The 21,970-nt window shown below is 37.5% G+C and overlaps 2 protein-coding genes across 2 annotated transcripts in view; one reads left to right on the top strand and one right to left on the bottom strand.

Moving 5' to 3' along the window:
* Positions 1-21,970, top strand: part of COL14A1 (collagen type XIV alpha 1 chain) — a 275,177-nt gene that overhangs the window by 199,698 nt on the left and 53,509 nt on the right. Inside the window, exons 38-40 of the mRNA XM_043992943.1 lie at positions 1,571-1,666; positions 3,799-3,852; positions 4,216-4,269. Coding sequence (XP_043848878.1) covers positions 1,571-1,666; positions 3,799-3,852; positions 4,216-4,269 — 204 coding nt within the window. The remainder of the gene's footprint in view (positions 1-1,570; positions 1,667-3,798; positions 3,853-4,215; positions 4,270-21,970) is intronic.
* LOC122746800 (sperm acrosome-associated protein 9) lies at positions 14,577-15,317 on the bottom strand. Its single transcript, XM_043992825.1, has one exon. The coding sequence runs from the start codon at positions 15,201-15,203 to the stop codon at positions 14,697-14,699; it is 507 nt and encodes a 168-aa protein (XP_043848760.1). The 5' UTR covers positions 15,204-15,317; the 3' UTR covers positions 14,577-14,696.

Genomic DNA, 21,970 nt, shown 5'->3' with positions numbered 1-21,970 from the left:
ACCATTGACCTTATCACTCAGGACTGCCCTTGATTATTCTTAGAAGTTTACCATGAAGGTATCCTATGTCAGAGGTTAGATAGATAGCTATATAGACAGATAGAGAGTTGAATGGTAGATTATAGATGGATAGATGATTGATTAACAGATGATATAGATACAGATGTAGATATAGGTATAGATAGCATTTATTAAGCTCTTACTATGTGCCAGGCACTATGCTAAGTACTGAGGATACAAATAGAAAAGAAAAAAAAAACCAAGATAGTTTCTGCCCTCAAGGAGTTTACATTCTATTGAGGTTCTATTTCCCATATGTCATGATTTTCTTTCACTTCATTCTTGAATACTTCATTTAAAAAATGCCACAATTCATAGTTTTACTGGGCTGCAGACTGAAGGCGGCTCAGAAACTCATCTCACCTTTGGCCCATCGCTGACCACTGACATCAGCCTCTATCGAGGTTCTAGAAAGCAGAGGATGAAAGATGATTTTGCATAGGGACATGGAGAGAGATCCCAGGAAGATAAGGCAAAAAGCTCACCTAGCAGAGTTAGTTATTTTAGTGAATCCAGCTCTTTTTTCTAATTATGCTGAATTTTCTCATGTTCTTCATATTGGAGAATTCTTACATGGGCCTAATGTTGAAATCTTGTTTTTACATTGGTGAGTTGGAATGTGATTATTTATTTTTTACTGTGCTGTGGCTTATAAATGTAGGACATGAGGTACTGAAAGGCAGAGACTGTTGTTTTGTTTCCCAGAAAGCTTGTGCCTAGTAAGTAGACACAAATGACAAAGAGAATTTAAAGCCTAATTCACATTCTTCTTCATGAGTTCAACTTCCTCATCAAGGGTCTGAGGCCCAGACACTTGAAATGATTTGCCCAAAGTCACAAAGAGAGTAGATGCCAGATCTAGGATTGAATCTTCAATCTTTGGACTTCAGATGCACATTGTTCCTTTGTCTCTTATCCATAATTTTCCCTATAGGTTAATGAACTTCCCCTGTTGCCTTCAGGTATTATTCTATTTTTGTGCCTCTCTAATACAATAATCAAGTAATGGTGTTTTTATAGAGAAGACAAATTTTTGTAGAGTTTAATGAAAAGAATACTAGGTTTGGATTCAGAAGACCTCCGTTCAAATCCTAGTTCTGATATTTGCTCCCCACGTGACTTGGGCAAATCATTTGATATCTTTGGATCTATTTCCTCATTTGTAAAATGAAAAGGGTAGATTAAGTAAATTCTAAGGTCCCTTCCATCTCTAAACCTGAGATCCTATGATATTCTAGCCATTTATGCTTTTATCTTGTTGCTAACACTGTAAACTCCATATGATCAGCAGTTTATTTAAAGTTCGTATTTCTTTGTAATAGACAAAACATAATAAATATTTGTAGAATGAGTAAATGGAGGAATTATATACATAGAACTGGCAATTATTAGCTTATCAGTTTCTCACTTATTTTAATTGAAATTCTTACTTATTAAGCGCTGTAAAAAATCCCAACATATCAAAAAGTTTAATTTACTACCTAAATGACTTCCTTTTGCTCTCCTCCAGGGACCAGATGGTCCTCGTGGTGAAACAGGTTCTCCAGGACCCCAGGGACCCCCTGGCCCACAAGGACCAAGTGGACTCTCCATTCAAGGCATGCCGGTGAGCTGTATATTAATAAGTATTACCGACCTGTGAGATTACTTTTAACATTTCTAGCAGAAAATTAGTGGTGAAATCTATGTCTTACTAAGAAAACCAGTTCTTCTTCAACCCACATTGACATACATTTGATAGTAATATATAAAAGGTCACACTCTTCATTCTGTGGTCATTTCTCTAGCATAAAAGGACAATATACAGCAATATATGTACACAGACAAAGTTGGTACAGAAAGTTTTGTGAGTGTAAGGATAACCAAGTGAAATCTGCCTAATACATCCTGCCTGTCAAATCAAATACATAATAGCTACAAAGGGATGTGGAAAACACAAAATGCTATATAAATGTAAGTTTTTATTAATTAGCAGTTTTGGTGGTGAAAGAAAAAGTTACATGTCTTTCATGGACTTAGGGTTCTTATCTGTTTCCATTGGCATCCAAGTGAATTTCACTTGAAAGGTAATACCTATCAAGTGGTTATTGTTCCCAATATATTTAAACTAAGGGCTCCACACTCTGAGAATCTGCATGTGTTTCCTCAGAGAGGATTCTGAAATACTAAAATACATTAGATTCTACTTACTGGTCTTTGTGTTTCTTGACTTAGCAGACGTTTTTAACCTTTTTTTGTGTCTTATACCCCCTTGACATTCGGGTGATGCCAATGGACCATTGCTCAGAATAATGTTTTGAATGCATAAAACGAGAGAATTAAAAAGGAAGCCAATTATATTGAAATAGTTATTAAATTATATTTACACATATTCTGTTTCATTCAAGTTCTATTTATACATGTATCCCAGGTTAAGAACCCCTGCCTTATAAAAATCAAAATTATAATTCCTTATATAAACCAAGATTATTTAATTGTTACTTTTTATTGATTTTGAAACTACATATATATACATATATATATATATTATTGTGGGGTAATGAGGGTTAAGTGACTTGCCCAGGGTCACACAGCTAATAAGTGTCAAGTGTCTGAGGCTGTATTTGAACTCAGATCCTCCTGAATCCAGGACCCGTGCTTTATCTACTGTGCCACCTACTGCCCCCAAAACAATAACTTTTTAAAGATAGGCACATCTGAGTGATATTTTGTATTCTCATGGAACTATTGCTCTGGCCACAGATTTTTTGTGTGTGTGAGGCACCTAGTTGCCCCTCTGGCCACAGCTTTTACTTCATGGAGTATTCCTCCCATGGGACCATATTTTGGAAACTACTCTTCTCCTGTTCACAGATAATACATGCCTGCTTATGTGCACAGTTTTCTTTACTTTGTATTCTTTCATTTGCTTCACAACAATCCTGTGAGTCAGATATTATCTCTCTGTTCCAGACAAGAAAACTGAATCACAAAGAGATTAAGTACATTGTCCATGGTCACACATCTACTAAGTCTCCAAGGCTACATTTAAACCCACATCTTCTAAATCTGGGTCCAGTTCTATAAGAAGTACTATACTGTGCTGGTTCTCAGATACTTCTAGCAGGAAAAATTTAAAAATTATATGTGTTTTTAAAAGTAATAAACATTTTTATTTGTAGTTTTGAGTTCCAATTTTTATCTCTCCTTTCCTCTCTTTTCTCCCCCCTCCCTGAGGTGGCAAGCAATCAGATATAGGGTATACATGTAAGATTATGTAAAGCATTACCATATTAGTAAAAACAAAATTATATATCTTAACAAAATAATTAGATCCAAAAGATAGTCAGGACTTCAGTCATTTAAATTCCTTTCTGGAAACCTAGGGACTTAGAATAGCATAGACCTGGTTATTACATCTATATTTCCATGCTTACACTGTCCACTTTTCTGGGTTGGATTAATGTCTATGATTTTTTTTCCCAAATACTTGGTAACCTTTCCTCTTTTAGCTATAATGAGGATCTGTTGCTCCATGTCCTCAAAACTGTTCCTACATATAAACCTTTAAGTTTGATGTTTATGTTGGTATGAGGTAATTTATTTTAATATTTAATATGGTGTGTGTATATTTAATATGGTATGTGCATATTGGTACAAATATGACCTAATGGTGACTAAAGAAGAATGGTTGATAGGAAAAGAACAGTATGTGAATTGATGAGTGTGTTTAACTCCATGTGGTTTTTGGATTTTCAGGGATCACCAGGTGAAAAAGGAGAGAAGGGAGATCTTGGTTTCCCAGGCCCACAGGTATTCTCTTTAATTCCTTGCTGTCAGCATGAGAGAATCATGGGAAAAAGGCAATGGGTTTTGAAGTGGCTTATGATCTTGGAAAGCACAGTTTCTATTTTCAGTACAGTACCACCTTGGCCCAAATTAATTTACCTTAAATTCTTTCTCCCCATGAGTCACATTGAAGTTGCTCACCATAAGCTAAGTGTGTGGGGGATGTAGGGAGGATAGGTAGACATTTTTCTTCTATGAATCACAGTTATGTGCCCTATTCCAAGTTCTAAGGACCTCCACCTTCATATTGTGAAGCAAGTTGGGAGTATGATTGGTACACTGTGAATCTGACCTTTTTTCTTTTTTCTTGGTTCTTAATCTTCTTAGGGTATTCCAGGGAGTACTGGGTCACCAGGACGTGATGGTTCTCAAGGCCAGAGGGTAAGAAAATACTCAATAGTTTGTAACAATGTTTTTGTTTTTCTTCAATACTACCACTGTATTTCTTCAATACTACCACATGCAGAAGTCTACTTGAGTCAGGGAAATTTCTTTTACACTCATATCTTGCTTACTCCTGATTCTGTCCTTTTTCTCAGGCTCCTCCCCCATCCATGCCCATAAAATAGTAAAACAGCATATAAATATATTTAAGATTCAATTTCAAGACTTAACCTCGGGGGCCGCTAGGTGGCGCAGTGGATAAAGCACCGGCCCTGGATTCAGGAGGACCTGAGTTCAAATCCAGCCTCAGACACTTGACACTTACTAGCTGTGTGACCCTGGGCAAGTCACTTAACCCCCTTGCCCCCCACACAAAAAAAGACAACCTCCTCAAATTCTTTTAAAAGTATATTTCACAATTTTCTTAAAATGCATATAAAACAACTTAATCATAATTCATCATTCAGAGCATTGATTATTATACTGTGCTACAATATAGTGATGCCATGAGGGGCAATTTGGATTTAGGGATAAACAGGGTTACGCTAAATGACCCCAGACTTTGATCCATCTATCTCTTCATACTGCTCCCTATGTGTCCTGCTGCCTCTAACCTTTTGCATTATTTTATGGATAGCCTTTGGAATAAAAGCCAAAAGATTTCTTCACCTCTATCACAGGATAAAATGCATGGGCTTTGTGACAGCAATTTTCTAGTCAGGAGTTTATCTTTTTTTCTCTTTTTTGGAGGGAGATAGGTACTTCCACATTCACAGCTATGTCCCAGATGGCTAAGTGACTGCTTGACAAGAAATCTTATCTCTTGACTAGAGCTTTAGAATGAGACATACATCTTCAGACATGGTCAATGTCTTGAGCTGCTGCTTTTTTTTTTTTTTTCATAAGGGATGGCATCAGTGAGGGAGGGGTGAGTCAGTAAGAAAGTAGCAAAGATTAAAAAAAATCACTAAAAAGTAAAAGATACACCACAGAAGAAAAAAAAAACCCAAACCAACAAGACAATTATGTCACTTTCTTATAAAGTATAGACTTTAAATATATGTTTAATATATAGTTTAATTAATGTCAACTATAGACTGGTGCTTACTTATGGGACTTGTTGATAAATCATGTTGTGGCAGTCTTAAAAATTCTTTCTCTTTGAAAATAATGAAACATGAAATTAAATAAATATGTTAAATGTATGCTTTTAACAGCTATGGAAAAAAGCCTCATCTTTGGATAAATGAGGGTGTTGCTATATATAAATCCTGACCAGAGCCTAAATAAGATGTCTGGACAAGACAACAGAAAATCAATACATTATTTAAATTTATTAATAGTAAGAGCAGTTGGACGGCTAGGTGGTGCAGTGGATAAATCACAGGCCCTGGATTCAGGAGAACCTGAGTTCAAATCTGACATCAGACACTTGACACTTACTAGCTGTATGACCCTGGGCAAGTCACTTAACCCTCATTGCCCGGCAGAAATATAAAATAAAATAAAATAAAATAAAATAAAATAGTAAGAGCAGTAAACATAGACAGAGAGAAGGTTGAACAAGGGAGTTAGTGTTTGATGTTGTTGGCCCACCATAAATTGTCACTGGCCCTAGATAGTCAATGACCTGGTTATTTTATTAGACTTTTCTATAATAAGTGACAATTAGTTCCAGTCCATTTAAAAGAAATGAATTTGACATTTTCTGGTAAATTTGATACAGCTTTGGAAATGTAGGTAGGGACTAGCTAAATGACTCCAGTTCTTCTCTCAAACAAATATTACCTTTAAATCAGAATTAATGCTCTTGTCAAGGAACAGGGAATTTATTTAATTTATTTACTCCCAAATTTATTGGGACGGAAAGTAGACTTTATTGTGTCCCTATGAAATTAGTTGGGTTTTAAAAAATCATTTAACATGTCTTAAATCTCAGTGTGGTCCCTACTCCCCAAACTGAATTAATCCAGTCTGTACATAAACCCAAGTGAATATTTTCAAAGGAGGAATGTTGTAAAGGTGAGATTTATGGAATTTTCTTGTACATGTGGTATGAGTATCTAAATGAATTTATATGTTTTGGCAAAGGCCTTAGGCCAAGCTCCTGAGTAGTTAACACACCTAGATTCTTCCATGAATCCTTAGGTGCTGAAGATTACAGTTCCAAATTTCATTCACTTAATTTATTTGTCAACTATACAGACTAGTGGTGGTGAAGAATCCCCCAATCTGACTTATGGGATTTGTTGCTAAATTATTTTGTACCAGAATTTGATATTCTTTTCCTTGGAAAACCCTTACACTAACAGAGAATTTTATAAATGTTGGGAACCCAGGAGAGTGGCAAAATCCTTTTATCTATAGGAATGAAAGTTTTGGCACTGTAATAAAGTAAGAAGGATAAGAAGTAATATTACTGAGATTCCTCTCTTCCCCTATATTAGTCAATTTATTATTTTTTAAGTAATCAACATTTTTATTTATAGTTTTGAGTTTCAATTTTTGTCCTTCCTTCTGTCCCTCCCCTCCTCTTTCCCTGAAGTGGCAAGCAATCAGATATGGGTTACATATGTACAATTATGTAAAACATTACCATATTAATCATCTTGTACAAGAAAACTCAAATAAAAGAAAAAATGAAAGAAAGTAAAAAAAAATAGCATGCTTTAGTCTGTTCCATCAATATCAGTTCTTTCTTTGGAGGTGGATAGTATGTTTCTTCAATAGTCCTTTGGGATTGTCTTGGATCATTGTATTGTTGTGAATAGTTAAGTCATTTACAATTCTTCATCAAACAATATTGCTGCCTTTGCACACAATGTTCTCTTGGTTCTGTTCATTTCACTATACATCAGTTCATACAAGTCTTTCCAGGCCTTTATATTAGTCAATTTAGAAATTAAACTGTCAAGGTCATCCCAATTCCTATTTTGAAAAATTCCAGGACACTCAGATTTGTTGCTTTGGTAGAGATTACAAGGAATATAGACTGCCATGAAAATCTGTTGGGAGGAATTGGGGTGTATAGGCCAAATCTCTACTATATGACTTTGGGCAAGTCATTTAATGCCTTTGGACCCAAGATTCCTTTTCTATAAATGAGGAAATATTAAATGAGCTCCTTAAAGTTCTTTCCAGCTGTACAATTTGTGATTTTTATCTAAGTGATAAATTATTTGGATAAGATCCTTGAAAGAAGGGGCCTTCAATCAAAGTCGGTAAGGGTAAGAGAACATTAGAAAGTGAGAGAAGCGATTATACTTTCTAAGTACTTTATATAAAATAATTTGTAGACATTCTAAAAAGAGTTGCTTAAGTTGATTTCAGAAAAACCTGGATAGACTTACATGAAATGATACAGAGTGAAGTAAGTAAAACCAGGAGAACATTGTATGCAGTGACAGCATTATTGTATGATGAACAGCAGCAAATGACTTAGCTATTCTCAGCAGTACAGTGATCTAAGACAATTAATTTCAAAGGATTCATGATGAAAAATGCTATCTGCTCTCAGAGAAAGAACTAATAGCATACTATTTTTCACTTTCTTTCTTTTTTTAGTAAGAGTTTTCTTCCACAAAATGACTAATATGTAAATGTTTTACATGATTGTATATATATAATCTATATCTGATTGTTCAGGGAGAGAAGATGGAAGGGAAGGAGAGAGAATTTGAGACTCAAAAACTTTAAAAAAAGATTTTAAATTATTTTACATGTAATCGGAGAAAAAAATATATATATTTTTAAAATAGCTGCTTCAAGTTCATACTATGAGGGTACAAATGCCAGAATAGGATGAAGGGAAATCAGGAACCCAGGCTAATAAAAATGAAGTAACAAAAATATCTAGAAAAAAATTTAAAGTAATAAATATTTTTATTTATAGTTTTGAGTTCCAATTTTTATCCCTCCTTCTGTCCCTCCTCTTTCCCCTCCCTGAGGTGGCAAGCAATCAGATATAAGTCATATATGTACAATTATGTAAAACATTACCATATTAGTAATTTTGTATAAGAAAACTTGAATAAAAGAAAGTGGAAAATAGCATGCTTCAGTCTGTGTTCCATCAACATCAGTTCTTTCTTTGGACGTAGATAGTATGTTTCATCAATAATCCTTTGGGATTGTCTTGGATCATTGTATTGCTGAGAATAGTTAAGTCATTCTCAGTTCTTCATCAAACAATATTGTTGTCTCTGTGCACAATGTTCTCCTGGTTCTTCTCACTTGACTATACATCACTTCATACAAGTCTTTCTAGGCCTCTCTGAAATCATCCTGCTTATCATTTCTTATAGCACAATATTCCATCACCATCATATGCCACAGCTTGTTTAGCCATTCCCCAAGTGATGGGCATTTCTTTGATTTCCAATTCTTAGCCACCCCAAAAAGAGCTGCTATAAATATTTTTGTACAAATAGGTCTTTTTCTCTTCTTGGGTATGTCTTTTGGGATATAAACCTAGGAGGGGTAAGGTGAGGTAGGGGCAGCCCAGAGTACAATTTGACTGCTGGGCAAGTAACTCCAAAATAAATGTTTTGTAGCCCTCATCTCATAAAGGTGGGGGTTGGGGAAGCTAAGTCAGAGAGAAATAGCAAGTGCTTGTGCTTGTATCTGCATAGATAGCTCAGGTCAGAGGAGTATCATAAGTCAAGGTGCAAGAACAGATGGAGCCATGAGGAAGAAGGCAGACTTTTTTTTTTTTTACTTTTTTTTTGGGGGGGGGGGCCAGGGCAATGAGGGTTAAGTGACTTGCCCAGGGTCATACAGCTAGTAAGTGTCAAGTGTCTGAGGCCAGATTTGAACTCAGGTCCTCCTGAATCCAGGGCCAGTGTTATTTATCCACTGCACCACCTAGCTGCTCCCAGGAAGGTAGACTTTCAAGGGACCAAGTGCCCACTGGGGAAGAAATTCCTCTCCTTGCCTTTGTCAGTGCCCATTTGCCTTGTGCCAATTATGTTCCTGATTTAGAGTAACAAAAAAAGGCATATGTGCCTGGGAATAGATAAAGGTAACAAGTTAATCTTATTTGGAGTATTAGTAGTTGGCCACAAAAGTGGTGTAATTTCCTCCATTGGTTCTCCATTATGCATTCCCTTTTAACAACTAATTGTAACTACTAAAATGCTAATATTATCTGAGGTTTGGGAAAGGGGAAGAGTTAAGCTGGTACTGGCTCTTAACATTTTAACACATTTTGGTTTATCATATTTTTTAGCCATTTAGCAAATGCAGGAGGGAAAGAATAAAGGAGACATGAGTTGTGATGAAGCAACTAGGAGACACGATGGCTAGTCAGCCCCAAGCATTTATTAAATTCCTACTATATGTCATGCACTGTGCTAAAGGCTAGAGATACAAAGAAAGAAAAAACAAAAGAAACAAAAATAGTTCCTGTTCTCAAGAAGATCACAGCTTAATGGGGGAGACAACATGCAGACAACTATGTGCAAATGAGATATAAACAGGATGGACTGGAGATAATCTAAGAGGGAAGGCAGTTCAAATCTAGCCTTGGACACTTACTAGCTATGTGACCCTGGGCAAGTCATTTAATTTCTTTCTGCCTCAGTTTTCTCATGTAAAAATTGCAAATAATGTACTTACCTCATAGAGTTGTTAGAATCAAATGAGAAAACATATGTAAAGTACTTTGCAAACCCTAAAGCTCCCTATGAATGGGAGCTATGATTAATGATGAGGGAAGGAATAAAAGGTCTTAGGCAGTCAGGAGTCATCATGGGCACACTAAGTATCCTGCAGAGAGAAAGAGGGATTTTTTTTTCTTAATACATTTTTCTTGCTATCTTTTGTTTTTACACTAACCAAATTTCTGCAGGTCACTCTTCCTCCCACCTCTGAGAACCATTCCATATAACAAAAACAATTTAAAAAGAAAAGAAGAAAAGAAGAAAATTCAGCAAATCCTAACATCAAAAATATCTGACATCATATGCAATATTCCACACTCTCTGCAAAGCAGGTGGGAAGGGAGATTTCTTTTCATCTCTCTTCTTTGGGGCCAAGCATGTTTTTTGTAATTGTTTTGTGATTGTTCTTTCCATTTATGTGGCTGTGATCATAGTATGTGTGAGTGTGTGTGTGTGGGAGGGTTGCTTACTTTACTTTGCATCAGTTCATGGTAAACCTTACCATGATTTTCTGCATTCATCACATTCAATATTTCTTACAGAATAGCATTCGTATACCACAATCATTCATTCATTCATTCATTCATTCATTCATTCATTCATTCATTCATTCATATACCACAATTTGTTTAGCCATTCCCCAATCAACAAGCATCTATTTTGTTTCTAGTTCTTTGCTATTGCCCAAAAAAGTGCTAAAAGAAATGTTTGGGAGTGTTTGGAGTCTCAGTCTCTCTCTCTCTCTCTCTCTCTCTCTCTCTCTCTCTCTCTCTCTCTCTTTCTGTCAATGACTTGAAAGAGGGCATTTCAAGAGAAATGAAGAAGTACCCAAACCATACACACTCATAGTCAGAAAGAATTAGAAGAGAGAAGGCTTTTAAAAATGCATTGTAGGGGCAGCTAGGTGGCACAGTGGATAAAGTACCAGCCTGGGATTCAGGAGGACCTGAGTTCAAATCTGGGCCTCAGACATTTGACACTTACTAGCTGTATGACCCTGGGCAAGTCACTTAACCCTCATTGCCCCACAAAAACAAAAACAAAAATGCATTGTAGGGGCAGCTGGATTCAGGAGGACCTGAGTTCAAATCCAACCTCAGACACTTAACAATTACTAGCTGTGTGACCTTAAGCAAATCACTTAACCCCAATTGCCTCACCGAAAAAAAAAAATGCATTGTAATGAGAACTAATTCCAAGCTACATTTTGTCTTCCTGTCACCAAAACCTGAGTGTAGCTGACATTTATAAAATGCTTTAGGGGATTGCAAAGCTCTTTACATGTATTATCTAATTTAAGACTCACAATAGGGGTGATAGCTAGGTGGCACAGTGGACAAAACACTGCCCCTGGATTCAGGAGGACCTGAGTTCAAATCCAGACTCAGACACTCAACACTTACTAACTGTGTGATCCTGGGCAAGTCACTTAACCCTCATTGCCCCACCCAAAAACAAAACGAAAACAATGGGTTCTTTTGGTCTCAGCTCTGTACCTGCCTACTAGTCTGACTTCAAAGTCATTTCCCATCTGTAAAATAAGACTAAATAATTTTTTAAAGACTCACAATAACTCTGAAAGATATAGATATTATTTTTCCCACTTTATACATGAGGAAACCAAGATTGAGGGGTTAAATGACTGCTACAAGGTCACATAACAAGAGTCGTGGGTGTGGATTGGAACCAGATCTCAAATATAGCTCTCCAGGACAGTTATGACCAATAGGTGGTGAGGTGGAAAGAGCAATGTGTTTAGATTTTGAGAAGCTGTGTTCCATCCTCCCTCTGCTTCTTCTTACCTGTGTGACCTTGAGTAAATCACTTCATTTCTCTGTACCCCTGTCTCTTCCTCTGTAAAATGAAGGTAGGGGCAGCTAGGTGGCGCAGTGGATAGAGCACTGGCCCTGGAGTCAGGAGTACCTGAGTTCAAATCCGGCCTCAGACACTTAACACTTACTAGCTGTGTGACCCTGGACAAGTCACTTAACCACAATGGCCTCACTAAAAAAAAAATAAAATAAAGGTAAAGGTAGAACCAGAAGGACCGTCATGGCTCCAAATCAATGATCCTTCCACTCCTCTCTCTAGCTTCTCTCCTGCATACCATCCACCTAGCACCATCATGGTTACTAGAATACAAATCAAAAGCAAGCAGCTTTTTTTTTTAACAACCAGTTTTAATGTCTCCTAATTAATCCAAGAAAGAGGAGAGATCATTTTTTTAAAAAATTCTCCTTCAACAAAGAATATGTTTTCTTCATGTCTCTAGTTTATTCTGGCTTTTAGCAAGGGGAATCTGTGACTTTTTGGGCAGCTCACATTCTCCCCCAGGCTTGGAGCCATAAACAGGACATGGCTCAGGCCAGCCCCATTTTTGGTAAAATCAAATCCAGCAAAAGCTGGACTAATTCAATGAACACATTTCATACTCTTTCTGGGAAGCCAGCAGACCACAGTGCAAGATCCACATTTGAAAGAAAGAAGCAATGAAGTCCACATTTAATATGGGTTTGGAGATCCAGTTCATCTTTTGAGCCATTACAACTAACTGACCATAACTTCTGTCTACTCCATCCTTTTCCACAATAAATCTCTCTACCACCTCCCTCCCTCCTTCCACTTCTTTGCCCTCCTGTTCATGGCTTGGGGCTGTCACTAGGTGATTCCGAAATTGCCCAGTTCTTGATGGACCCCTGGACCATATGTAGTCTCTCTGCTTTCCCATTTCTTCTCCATTAAATACCCTATGTACCAGATGTATCTCAGGATTAGGAAAGGCCATGAAGTAAAAGAGGTGTAGGAAGTCCTGACAAATCTGTCCTCACACTTAGATGAGGTTCAATAATATTTATATCCATTAACTATGTAGGAAGCTCTAAGCTTTCCAGACTTAAACTTAAAAAAAAAAATCTTTCCTTGTTTAAGACCACACATTTCTAAAGTAATGTTTGCTATGTAAAATTGAAAGGAAGCCAACTTTGAGAGGGTTTCATGGTTTCTTCCTATAGTTAACTGGATCTGAAATAGTATAATATTGTCCTATATTAAATAGAGTGAGCTTAGATCTTTACCAATATGAATGTAAGCTTTTTGAAGATGGAGCCCTCTCATATTTCATTACAATACTCAAAACCTAATATGTCAAGTAGGCATAGTCAACATCAAATACAGTAGAATCTAATTGTGAAATAAAAGATAGATGTTGTGGTAAATATTCATGGTATTGTAATAACATGTTAAATGTATTGTGGTGAGATTAATTGTAAAAGGGAGCCTGCAACACATTTCCTTATCATGTGGGTGTAACATAAACAAAGAGTATATTCATGTGTTCCATTCTATCAGATATGAGGCAGGATTGAAATGTACTTTAAAGGTTGGACTGAAGTCAAATGTCTGGATTTCATTCCCATATTAAATATTGAATTATTACCATAGTGGCATTTTAAAAATATTAGTCAAACATAAATTCCCTCTTCATGATAATACCCTTGGACATATTTCTCCTTATCTTCTGTCTTTTCCACTCTCCGCTTCTCTCTCCTCCTCTCCTCTTCTCATCTCTTTTCCTTACTTCACTCTCTTCTTCTCTCCTATTCTCCCCTTGCCTTCCTTCTCCTCTCTTTTCCTTCCCTTCCCTCCCCTAATCCTCCCTCCTCCACCCTCTTAGAAATGTAATATTTAATTTGCAATGCTAGTGGGTAAAATAATTGATTTTTCTCTCTATTGAGTTTAGATGAGTTTTATAACTTTCCAGTAAAACACATGCCCATGACCAGCCAAGCTGGTTGTAATTATGATAATTGCAAAAATTCCTATTTCTAAAGGACTTTACTCAGCAAGCTGGTGAGGCAGGAAGTATAAATATCATTATTCCCATTTTACAGATGGAAAAGCAAGGGCTCAGGTTGAGTGACTTAACCAGGATCAGATAGCTAATAGGTTCTGTGACCAGAATTTAAACCCAGTCAGTCCTTCCAAACTTAAGACTAATGCTTTTATTTTCTTGTACATGTTATGCCATATGAATGTGATGGAATGCTATCATGCTGTAAGAAATGATGGAGTAGATATTTTCAGAAAACTTGGGAACACTTGCATGAACTGATGCAATATAAAGCGAGCAAGAGAACAATTCCTACAGTAAAAGTAATATAAAGATAATCAACCTAGAAAGAGTTACTCTGATCAACACAATAACCAACCACAGTTCCAAAGGACATGTAATGAAACATGCTATCCACTGCCAGAGAAAGAACTGAGGGACTCAGAGTGAAAATTGCAGCATATTTTCTTCTCTTTACTTCTTTTTCTTTATTTTTCTTTTGACATGACTTAATATGGGGATTTGTTTTGCATGATTATACATATTTATAATGGATTTTGTTTTCTTGCTTTCTTACTGGGTGGGAGAGAAAAAGAGGAGAGGAAGAGAATTCAGAAATGAAAATCAAATCAAATCAAATTTTTAGAAAGGCTTGGACCAGGTTCCTAAGATTATGCAGATTTTTACATCAGCCCCGAGGTCCTGAAAATGACAATTCCAAAGCATTATTCACTTAGTTTACTTTTTTTTTTTTACACTGAAAAGGCATAGTTTAATCATTTCTGCTTGTCTGATGACAGCTTGATGTCCTTGGATGTTTTAGGATAAATCGAGGGTACAGTAAGGGGAAAATCCCAATAAACCAAGCCACATAGATAGCTGGTGGAGCACTTTAATTCTTGAGTGTCTCCCCCAAGGAAGCAAGAGTACAGAAGCTAAGTCGCCCCGTGCTGAATTGCTTTGCGCGGTAATTTCTCAAAGTGGGCAATCCATTCTTTCATTAAGTCCAGTGTTATAGGTATAAGACTCACAACTCCTCCATAGTGATTCCTTGCCTCATCGCAGCTCAAGTGGTTGACCACATCATGTGGGTATCTTGCCCTCAGGCTGCTCAGGTCGTTGCTTTGGCTGACAAGGATTTTGCATTTCTCCAAGATATTGTTGGTGGCTGGGGTGCCAGGGTGCAGGGACTCGAATTGTTGGCAGAGCTTGCTCAGCTCAGTGCAGAGTTTCAGGAACATGTGAAGGATCCGATTATCAGTGCTGTTGTTGCAATAGTGGTCCATGTAGTTCTGCACCTGACCAATGCTCGAGATGGGTCTAATCTTGTCGTGAGCATTCTCCCGGCAGTGCTCCAAGGCGGCAATAAAAGTGAACTGCTGTTGTTGGAAAAGTTTGTAAGTCTGTTCGATGTTCCTGAGTAATTCTTTCACCTCATTCATTGTATTTGATGGTCATTTAAGAAGTCTTACAATTCTTTCATGTCCCGAAATTGCGGCCGCCTGCCAGGAGTCAGTTGAGCTGCTGCGACCCCACCGGTGCTTGTGGGCCCCGGGCACTGCCTAGTTTACTTGTTAACTATAAAGACTGGTGCTGATGAAGAATCCCCCACTCTGACTTGTAGGATTTGTTGCTGGATCATTTTACACCATATTTTGAAATCCTTTCTCTTTGAAAACCATCATATTGACAGGAAATTTTTTGTAAATGTTAGGATCCTAGAGGAGGGTAAAAATGTTTTCTTTCAATAAGAGTTAAAGTTTTGGAGCCATAATAGACCAATGAGAAATATAATCACTGATTATTTGGATTTTAATTTTCACAACAGTAAAGACAGTTGTGAGATTTTTGAAGATTGAAGATTTCTTATGGAGTCTGGCTAAGTAGAACAGTATCAAGAAATTGTTCTTTCATTGGAGATTTCCAATGGTCATTATTCTACCCTTGATGACTCTCAACCTACTCTCTATTGGGCATGGACATAATCATGTGAATTTCTCTCTGAAAGTGAGGAATTATCCTTTTCCTCCCCGATACCTGTTTCTTTGGATAGAATATATGCTTTGAAACAAAGGTATGTCTATTTGACCCTGGGATCTTGAATCCTAAGATCTTCAGGGCCAGTAGAACACAAACTTTGGCCAGCCCCATCAAGTTGGGAAAGGCTTCAGGCACAGTCTGAGTGATGAATTGTGTCTGATGCCCAAGGACCAGCTTAGCTAAGTATGAAGAGACTCATCAGCAGAGCACTGGTAGAAAAGATGCTAACAATCATCTCACACTTTTTAGATTTTTTATGAACATTAATTTAACTCAACATTGCTTATGCAACATGTTTTTCCAATGACAAATGAGTTGAAAAACTTATCACTGTAGGAATGGAATTATATACATAGTGTCATTCTCACTGCAAGTGAAACTAGAAGATATAAGAAATTGCATCTAAATGAAAGGATAACACCATAACATTCTCCTCAGAGGGGCAAATAAAAGAATTGGCAGAAGTGGTTTCATTATATGCTCAAAGGAAAGAGAAGCATTTCCCACCTATGATGCCTACACTATAACTCTCTTCTTCATCTCCCTCCCACCAGAACCTGAACTCATAACACATGCATGGGTGTGTGCATGCACGCACACACCCACCCTTGTAGGCTCCATTGGTGAGCTTTTGTCTTATTCCTTCAGGTTTTTATATCACTTATTGGCCATTCCCCCTCTCCATCTCTATTCTCCATCTCCATTCTCCAATTTTTATCTTCCTCCAATAGAATGTAAGTTCCTTGTGGGCAGGGACTGTTTTACTTGCTTGTATCTGTATTCCCATCACCCAGCACAGTGCCTGGCACATAGTAGGCACTTAATAAATGCCTTATCTTTTCTTCATTCATTTGGGGAGGCTGTTTGGTCCTCCCACTTTGCAGTAGTTGTGATGAGCATAAGAAAAAAGACCACCATGAAGATAATCACAACTTATAGAACAATATTACAGAGAATGAAGAATTTTTCAGGCTCCTCCAAATAAAATCAATATATATCTTGATACTTGGAGAATTCAAAGAAAAGTGAGCACAGTAGGGATTAGTAGAAAATATGGTTCAGAATTAAGAAATAAAAGAGGCCAAAAGTTCAGACTACCAAGAAACTTAAATATTCTTCAGTTTCATGGAATGGTATGTATAGTCTCTCTACCAACTTTAAAAATTCAAGAAGCATATATTAAGTGCCATTATGTGCAAAGCACTGTGCCCAGCACTGGAAGAGATGTGGTTATTATGTTGATTTAGTTATGTCTGACTCTTCATGGGCCCATTTGGGTTTTTCTTGGCAAAGATACTAGAGTGGTTTGCCATTTCCCATTTCCTTCTCTAGCTCATTTTACAGAGGAGCTGAGGCAAACAGGGTTAAGTGACTTGCCCAGGGTCACACAGCCAGTATGTGTCAGAGTCTAGATTTCAACTCAGGTCCTACTGATTACAGGCTGATGCTCTATAGACTGCACCACCCTAGCTGCCCATACTAGAAGAGATACACTGCTTAAATAATATATAGCTCTTACCTCCATGTAGCTTACAGCCTTATAGGGATATAAGATATAAAACCAGATAATGTAAAATATTACATGATACATTTCTCTTTCTTTTTTCTTTTTTTTTGTGGGGCAATGAGGATTAAGTAATTTGCCCAGGGTCAACCAGCTGGTAAGTGCCAAGTGTCTGAGGCTGGATTTGAACTCAGGTCCTTTTGAATCCAGGGCCAGTGGTTTATCCACTGGGCCACCTAGCTGCCTGATAAATTTGTTAAAGATATTAAAAACAAGGTGACAACCAGGATGAGGGAAAGACTTCACTAAGGAAATAACATTTGATTTGGTCTTTAGAGGATGGATAGAAGTTCAGCAGGTGAGAACAGAAAGAAGTACAGAAGGGCATACAGAGAAACAAGGTAGAGTCAACACTTCCATATTGAAAATATGAAATAAAACAATGGGAGCATATGGAAAGCTTGAGCAACATCATGGAGATAGAATATTGGAAAGGTGGGGTGGGACCAGTATTGTTTAGTTTGAATGGAATATGGATTTTGTGGAAGAGACTAATATCCAATAGGTGAAAACCTAAGTAGTACCAGGTTACAGACTCTTAGAATGCCAGGCAAAGGAGTTTGAACTTTATTCAATAAGCAATAGACAGCCATTAAAGGTTATTCAGTGGAGGAGTAGCTATAACTTGATCTATCCATTGGGAAAGTGAATCTGGTAGCAACATGAAGGAAAAACTAGAGAAGGAAGAGAATGGGTGTAGAAAAATCTTTTAGAAAAATTTTGTACTACCCTAGGTAGGTATTATTGAGCATCTGTAATGTCACATAAAAGGCTCCTTCTGTAACTTAAATCCCCTCTACAAAATACTGAAAACATTCCACTAGAGACCTCCTACCACAATGATCCAGTGATGACTACTCTTTGTGCCCAGACATCCAATCAATTCCAAATCCTCTTTACTGTACTGAAGTGTAACCCTAACTCTCCATCTTACCTATAAGATAGCATGAAGGACTTTGTCAAATGCCTTGGTAAAATCTAGGAATACTACATCTACTGCATTCTACCAAGCTAACCATCTTGTCAATCAAGAAAATTAGGTTAATCTGTCTTGACCTGTTCATGATGAAGCCATATTGGTCTTCCTTTTCTAAGTGTTTGCTAACTATCCCTTAATAATACATTCTACGAGTTTACCAGGAGTCAGTTAAGTTCACTGATGTTTGGCTCACAACATAGGTGTCAAACACATGGTATCCCACAACACTCTAGAGTGTGGCCCAAACCAGATTAAAATGTAATTAGGAAGGGGGCAGGTAGGTGGTGCAGTGGATAAAGCATTGGCCCTGAATTCAGGAGAACCTGAGTTCAAGTCTGGCCTCAGACATTCAACACTTACTAGCTGTGTGACCCTAGGCAAGTCACTTAACCCTCATTGCCCTGCAAAAAAAAATGTAATTAGGAAATGGCAAAATAAATAAAAGTGCAATAAGATATAAATAACATTGGGGCTGTTTGGTGGTATGGTAAGCCTGGAGTCAGTAAGACTCATCCTCTTGTGTTCAAATCTAGCCTCAGACACTTACTAGCTGTGTGACCCTGGGCAAGTTACTTACCTCTGTTTGCTTCAGTTTCCTCATCTGTAAAATGAGCTAGAGAAGGAAATGGCAAATCACTTTAGTATCTCTGCCAAGGAAACCTAAAATGGGGTCTTGAAGAGTCAAACATGTCTGACATGACTGAACTGCTACAATATAGATAACATTAGTTTTGAAATAAATCAATATGTGACCCACAAGGATTTTTATATATGGTTTAGTGGCCCTTGTTTCTATTTGAATTTGATACCACTGGTTTGCAGAATTTACTCTTTTCCCTTTTTTGAAAATCAAAACATTTCCCTTTTCCCAGTCCTATGACATCTTTCCCATTCTTGACAGTCTTTCAAAAGTCACTGACAGAGGCTTAGCAATCACATCAGCATTTCTTTCAGGATTCACATATCATTTTTTCTGGGTTTGATGAATTGAACTCATCAAGAGCAGTCTAGTACTGTCTTCCTATTAACTTATTTCCTAATGTACAAGGCTAAGGAATTTGTAATTTACCCTATAGACAATTGGTAACATTTGAGGTTTTGCGACCAGGGAAACAACATAGTTATATCTGTAAATTCAGAAGATTATTTTGGCTGCTGAAGAAAGGACAGATTGGAGATAGGAGCTATTAGAAACAAAGAGACCAGTCAAGAGGCTATTGACATAGTCTAGACCAGGGCTTCTTAAACTTTTCCCACTCTCGACCCCTTTTCACTCAAGAAATTTTTGCATGAGCCCAGATATGTAGATATATAAAATAGGTATACATAACCTTTAACTGTTGGCAAATTTTTTGCAACCCTCCTCCATTCAGTTATGTGGGTTGTGACACACAGTTTAAGAAACTTTGGTCTAGACAAGCAGTGATGAGGGCTTGAGAGATGATATAATAAGTGATGGTGATGTTGTGAGTGCTGGTAAGGGGATGAGTCCCAGAGATATGGAACTGAAAGGACTTGAAAATGGATTTAATGTAGGGAATAAAGGAAAGGAAATAGGCCAAGACAACCCTGACATTTTGAGCCTGGGTGAATGGAAGGATGGTGGTACCTTCAAGCAGAGAGGTGGGGAAGTTATAGGGAGGAGCAGATTTAGGGAAGAAAAAGATAGTTTTAGTTTTGAACATGTTGAGCTTGTGATATTGCTGAGAAGTCCATGAGACAGAGGCAGTTGGATATATAAGAACAGAGCTCAGTGCAGCAACTGGGACAGGAAATAATAATTTGATATAGTGACTCTATCTATAGAACAGATATTTCCTATAGACACATGTCAGGCAGGACTGCTGACATTTGTTTCTCAGAAGTCTGCATTTGGTTTTAATGTGTGTAATGTACAAGATGTCCTTAGAGTATTTCCTCAGCCCCTACTCCTTGGGATTTCCTCAGCCCTCACTTCTTGTAATCCCCCCATTTAAGATCACCCTGCACCAATTTTGTAAAGAAGCAGAAAATTGGGGCAGCTAGGTGGAGCAGTGGATAGAGCACTGGCCCTGTATTCAGGAGGACCTGAGTTCAAATCCGAGGTCAGACACTTGACACTAGCTGTGTGATCCTGGGCTAGTCACTTAACCCCAATTGCATCACAAAAAAAAAAGGAAGTCGAAAATTTCTATGGGGACCTCACAGGTAATATTTTCCAAGACCATTCTGAAGTATTAATCCCTTCTATTACATCAGTAATAAGCAGTTGTCAAATCTGTTTGAAGATTTCAAGTGATGAGGACCTCCATTCATTGCTGAGACAGCCTGTTCCATTTATGAGCAGCTGTAATGATTAAGAAGCTTTTTCTTCATATTTAGCCCAAATCTACCTCTCTTCAGCTTCCATTCTTTAATCCTCCTTCTGCCCTTACAGGCCAACCAGAACAAATCTAATCCCTCTTCCACATGAGGTATTCAAATATTCAGTTATGCTATCCAACATCTGCATGTTCCAACAGTGTTCTGTTCTAATAAGTACCCTTCAGTGCTGGGAAATTACCTGCATCCAGGACATCATTGATGTCAACCCCTATTTGTTGATCCCAACTCTTCAAAGTAAGATGTTTAAAAGTTAGCAAAATGCTAGCACATGTCCATGGGCAATAGTCCTAATCAAGGCAGAAGCCCCTACTTAAAAATAAGTAGCTATGGGGCAGCTAGGTGGCGCAGTGGATAGAGAACCAGCCCTGGAGTCAGGAGTACCTGAGTTCAAATCCAGCCTCAGACACTAAACACTTACTAGCTGTGTGACCCTGGGCAAGTCACTTAACCCCAATTGCCTCACTTAAAAAAAATTTAAAATTAAAAAAAATAAGTAGCTATAAGAATATTAAGCTAAACAAAATCATCATGTTAGAATTTGCTAGTTATTCTTCCCATACTGAACACAAAAAAGAATTTGATTTTTTAGTCATTTTATAGCTTTTGTATTTAAAAAGTTTTTCTACCGTATTTACTTATTAAGATGAAAAAGGTGACTGAATTGTTATCTGACAGCTTGCTATGAATTGAATTCTACATTAAACAACTAAATTGAATTCCATAAACATGTATTAAGTACCTACTATGTGCAAGACATTTCTAGACACTTTGGATATAAACACACATATGATATAATCCCTACTTTCAAACTGCTTACAACATAGAAGCAGCAGGGTCCAGTACTATTATTCACTACCTGTGTGAACTTGGAGAAATAATTTAACATCACTGGATCTCAGCTGACTCATCTGAAAATAAGAGGGAATGGATTATATGACTTTTGAGGTCCTTTCTGGCTTAAGACCTATGATTCTATGATCCCATTCATATAAGGGGGAAACCATGTACAAAAATAACTGAATTAAGGGAGGGTGAGATAAATGCAAAGAGAGGATCAGGGAAAGGGATAAGAGAAACCTGAGGAGGAGTCAGAGCTTGCCTGAAGAGGAGGGAGAAGGCTTCCTAAAGGAGCTCATGCTTGACTTGGGCCTTGGGAAAGGAACTTCAACAGATGTAGACAACTGGGAATCCAGTTCCAGTCAAGAAACATGGTATGAGCAAACATTAGGGGAAAGAGGTCATCCTAGGTAAGGCAAATGAAA

The sequence above is a fragment of the Dromiciops gliroides genome, chromosome 1 (genome assembly GCF_019393635.1).
Source record: "Dromiciops gliroides isolate mDroGli1 chromosome 1, mDroGli1.pri, whole genome shotgun sequence".
Lineage (NCBI taxonomy): Eukaryota > Metazoa > Chordata > Mammalia > Microbiotheria > Microbiotheriidae > Dromiciops > Dromiciops gliroides.
This window is presented reverse-complemented; position numbering and strand designations above follow the sequence as displayed.

Coding starts and splice junctions, on each gene's coding strand:
- LOC122746800 (XM_043992825.1), bottom strand. CDS start 15,203: ATGAATGAGGTGAAAGAATTACTCAGGAACATCGAACAGACTTACAAA.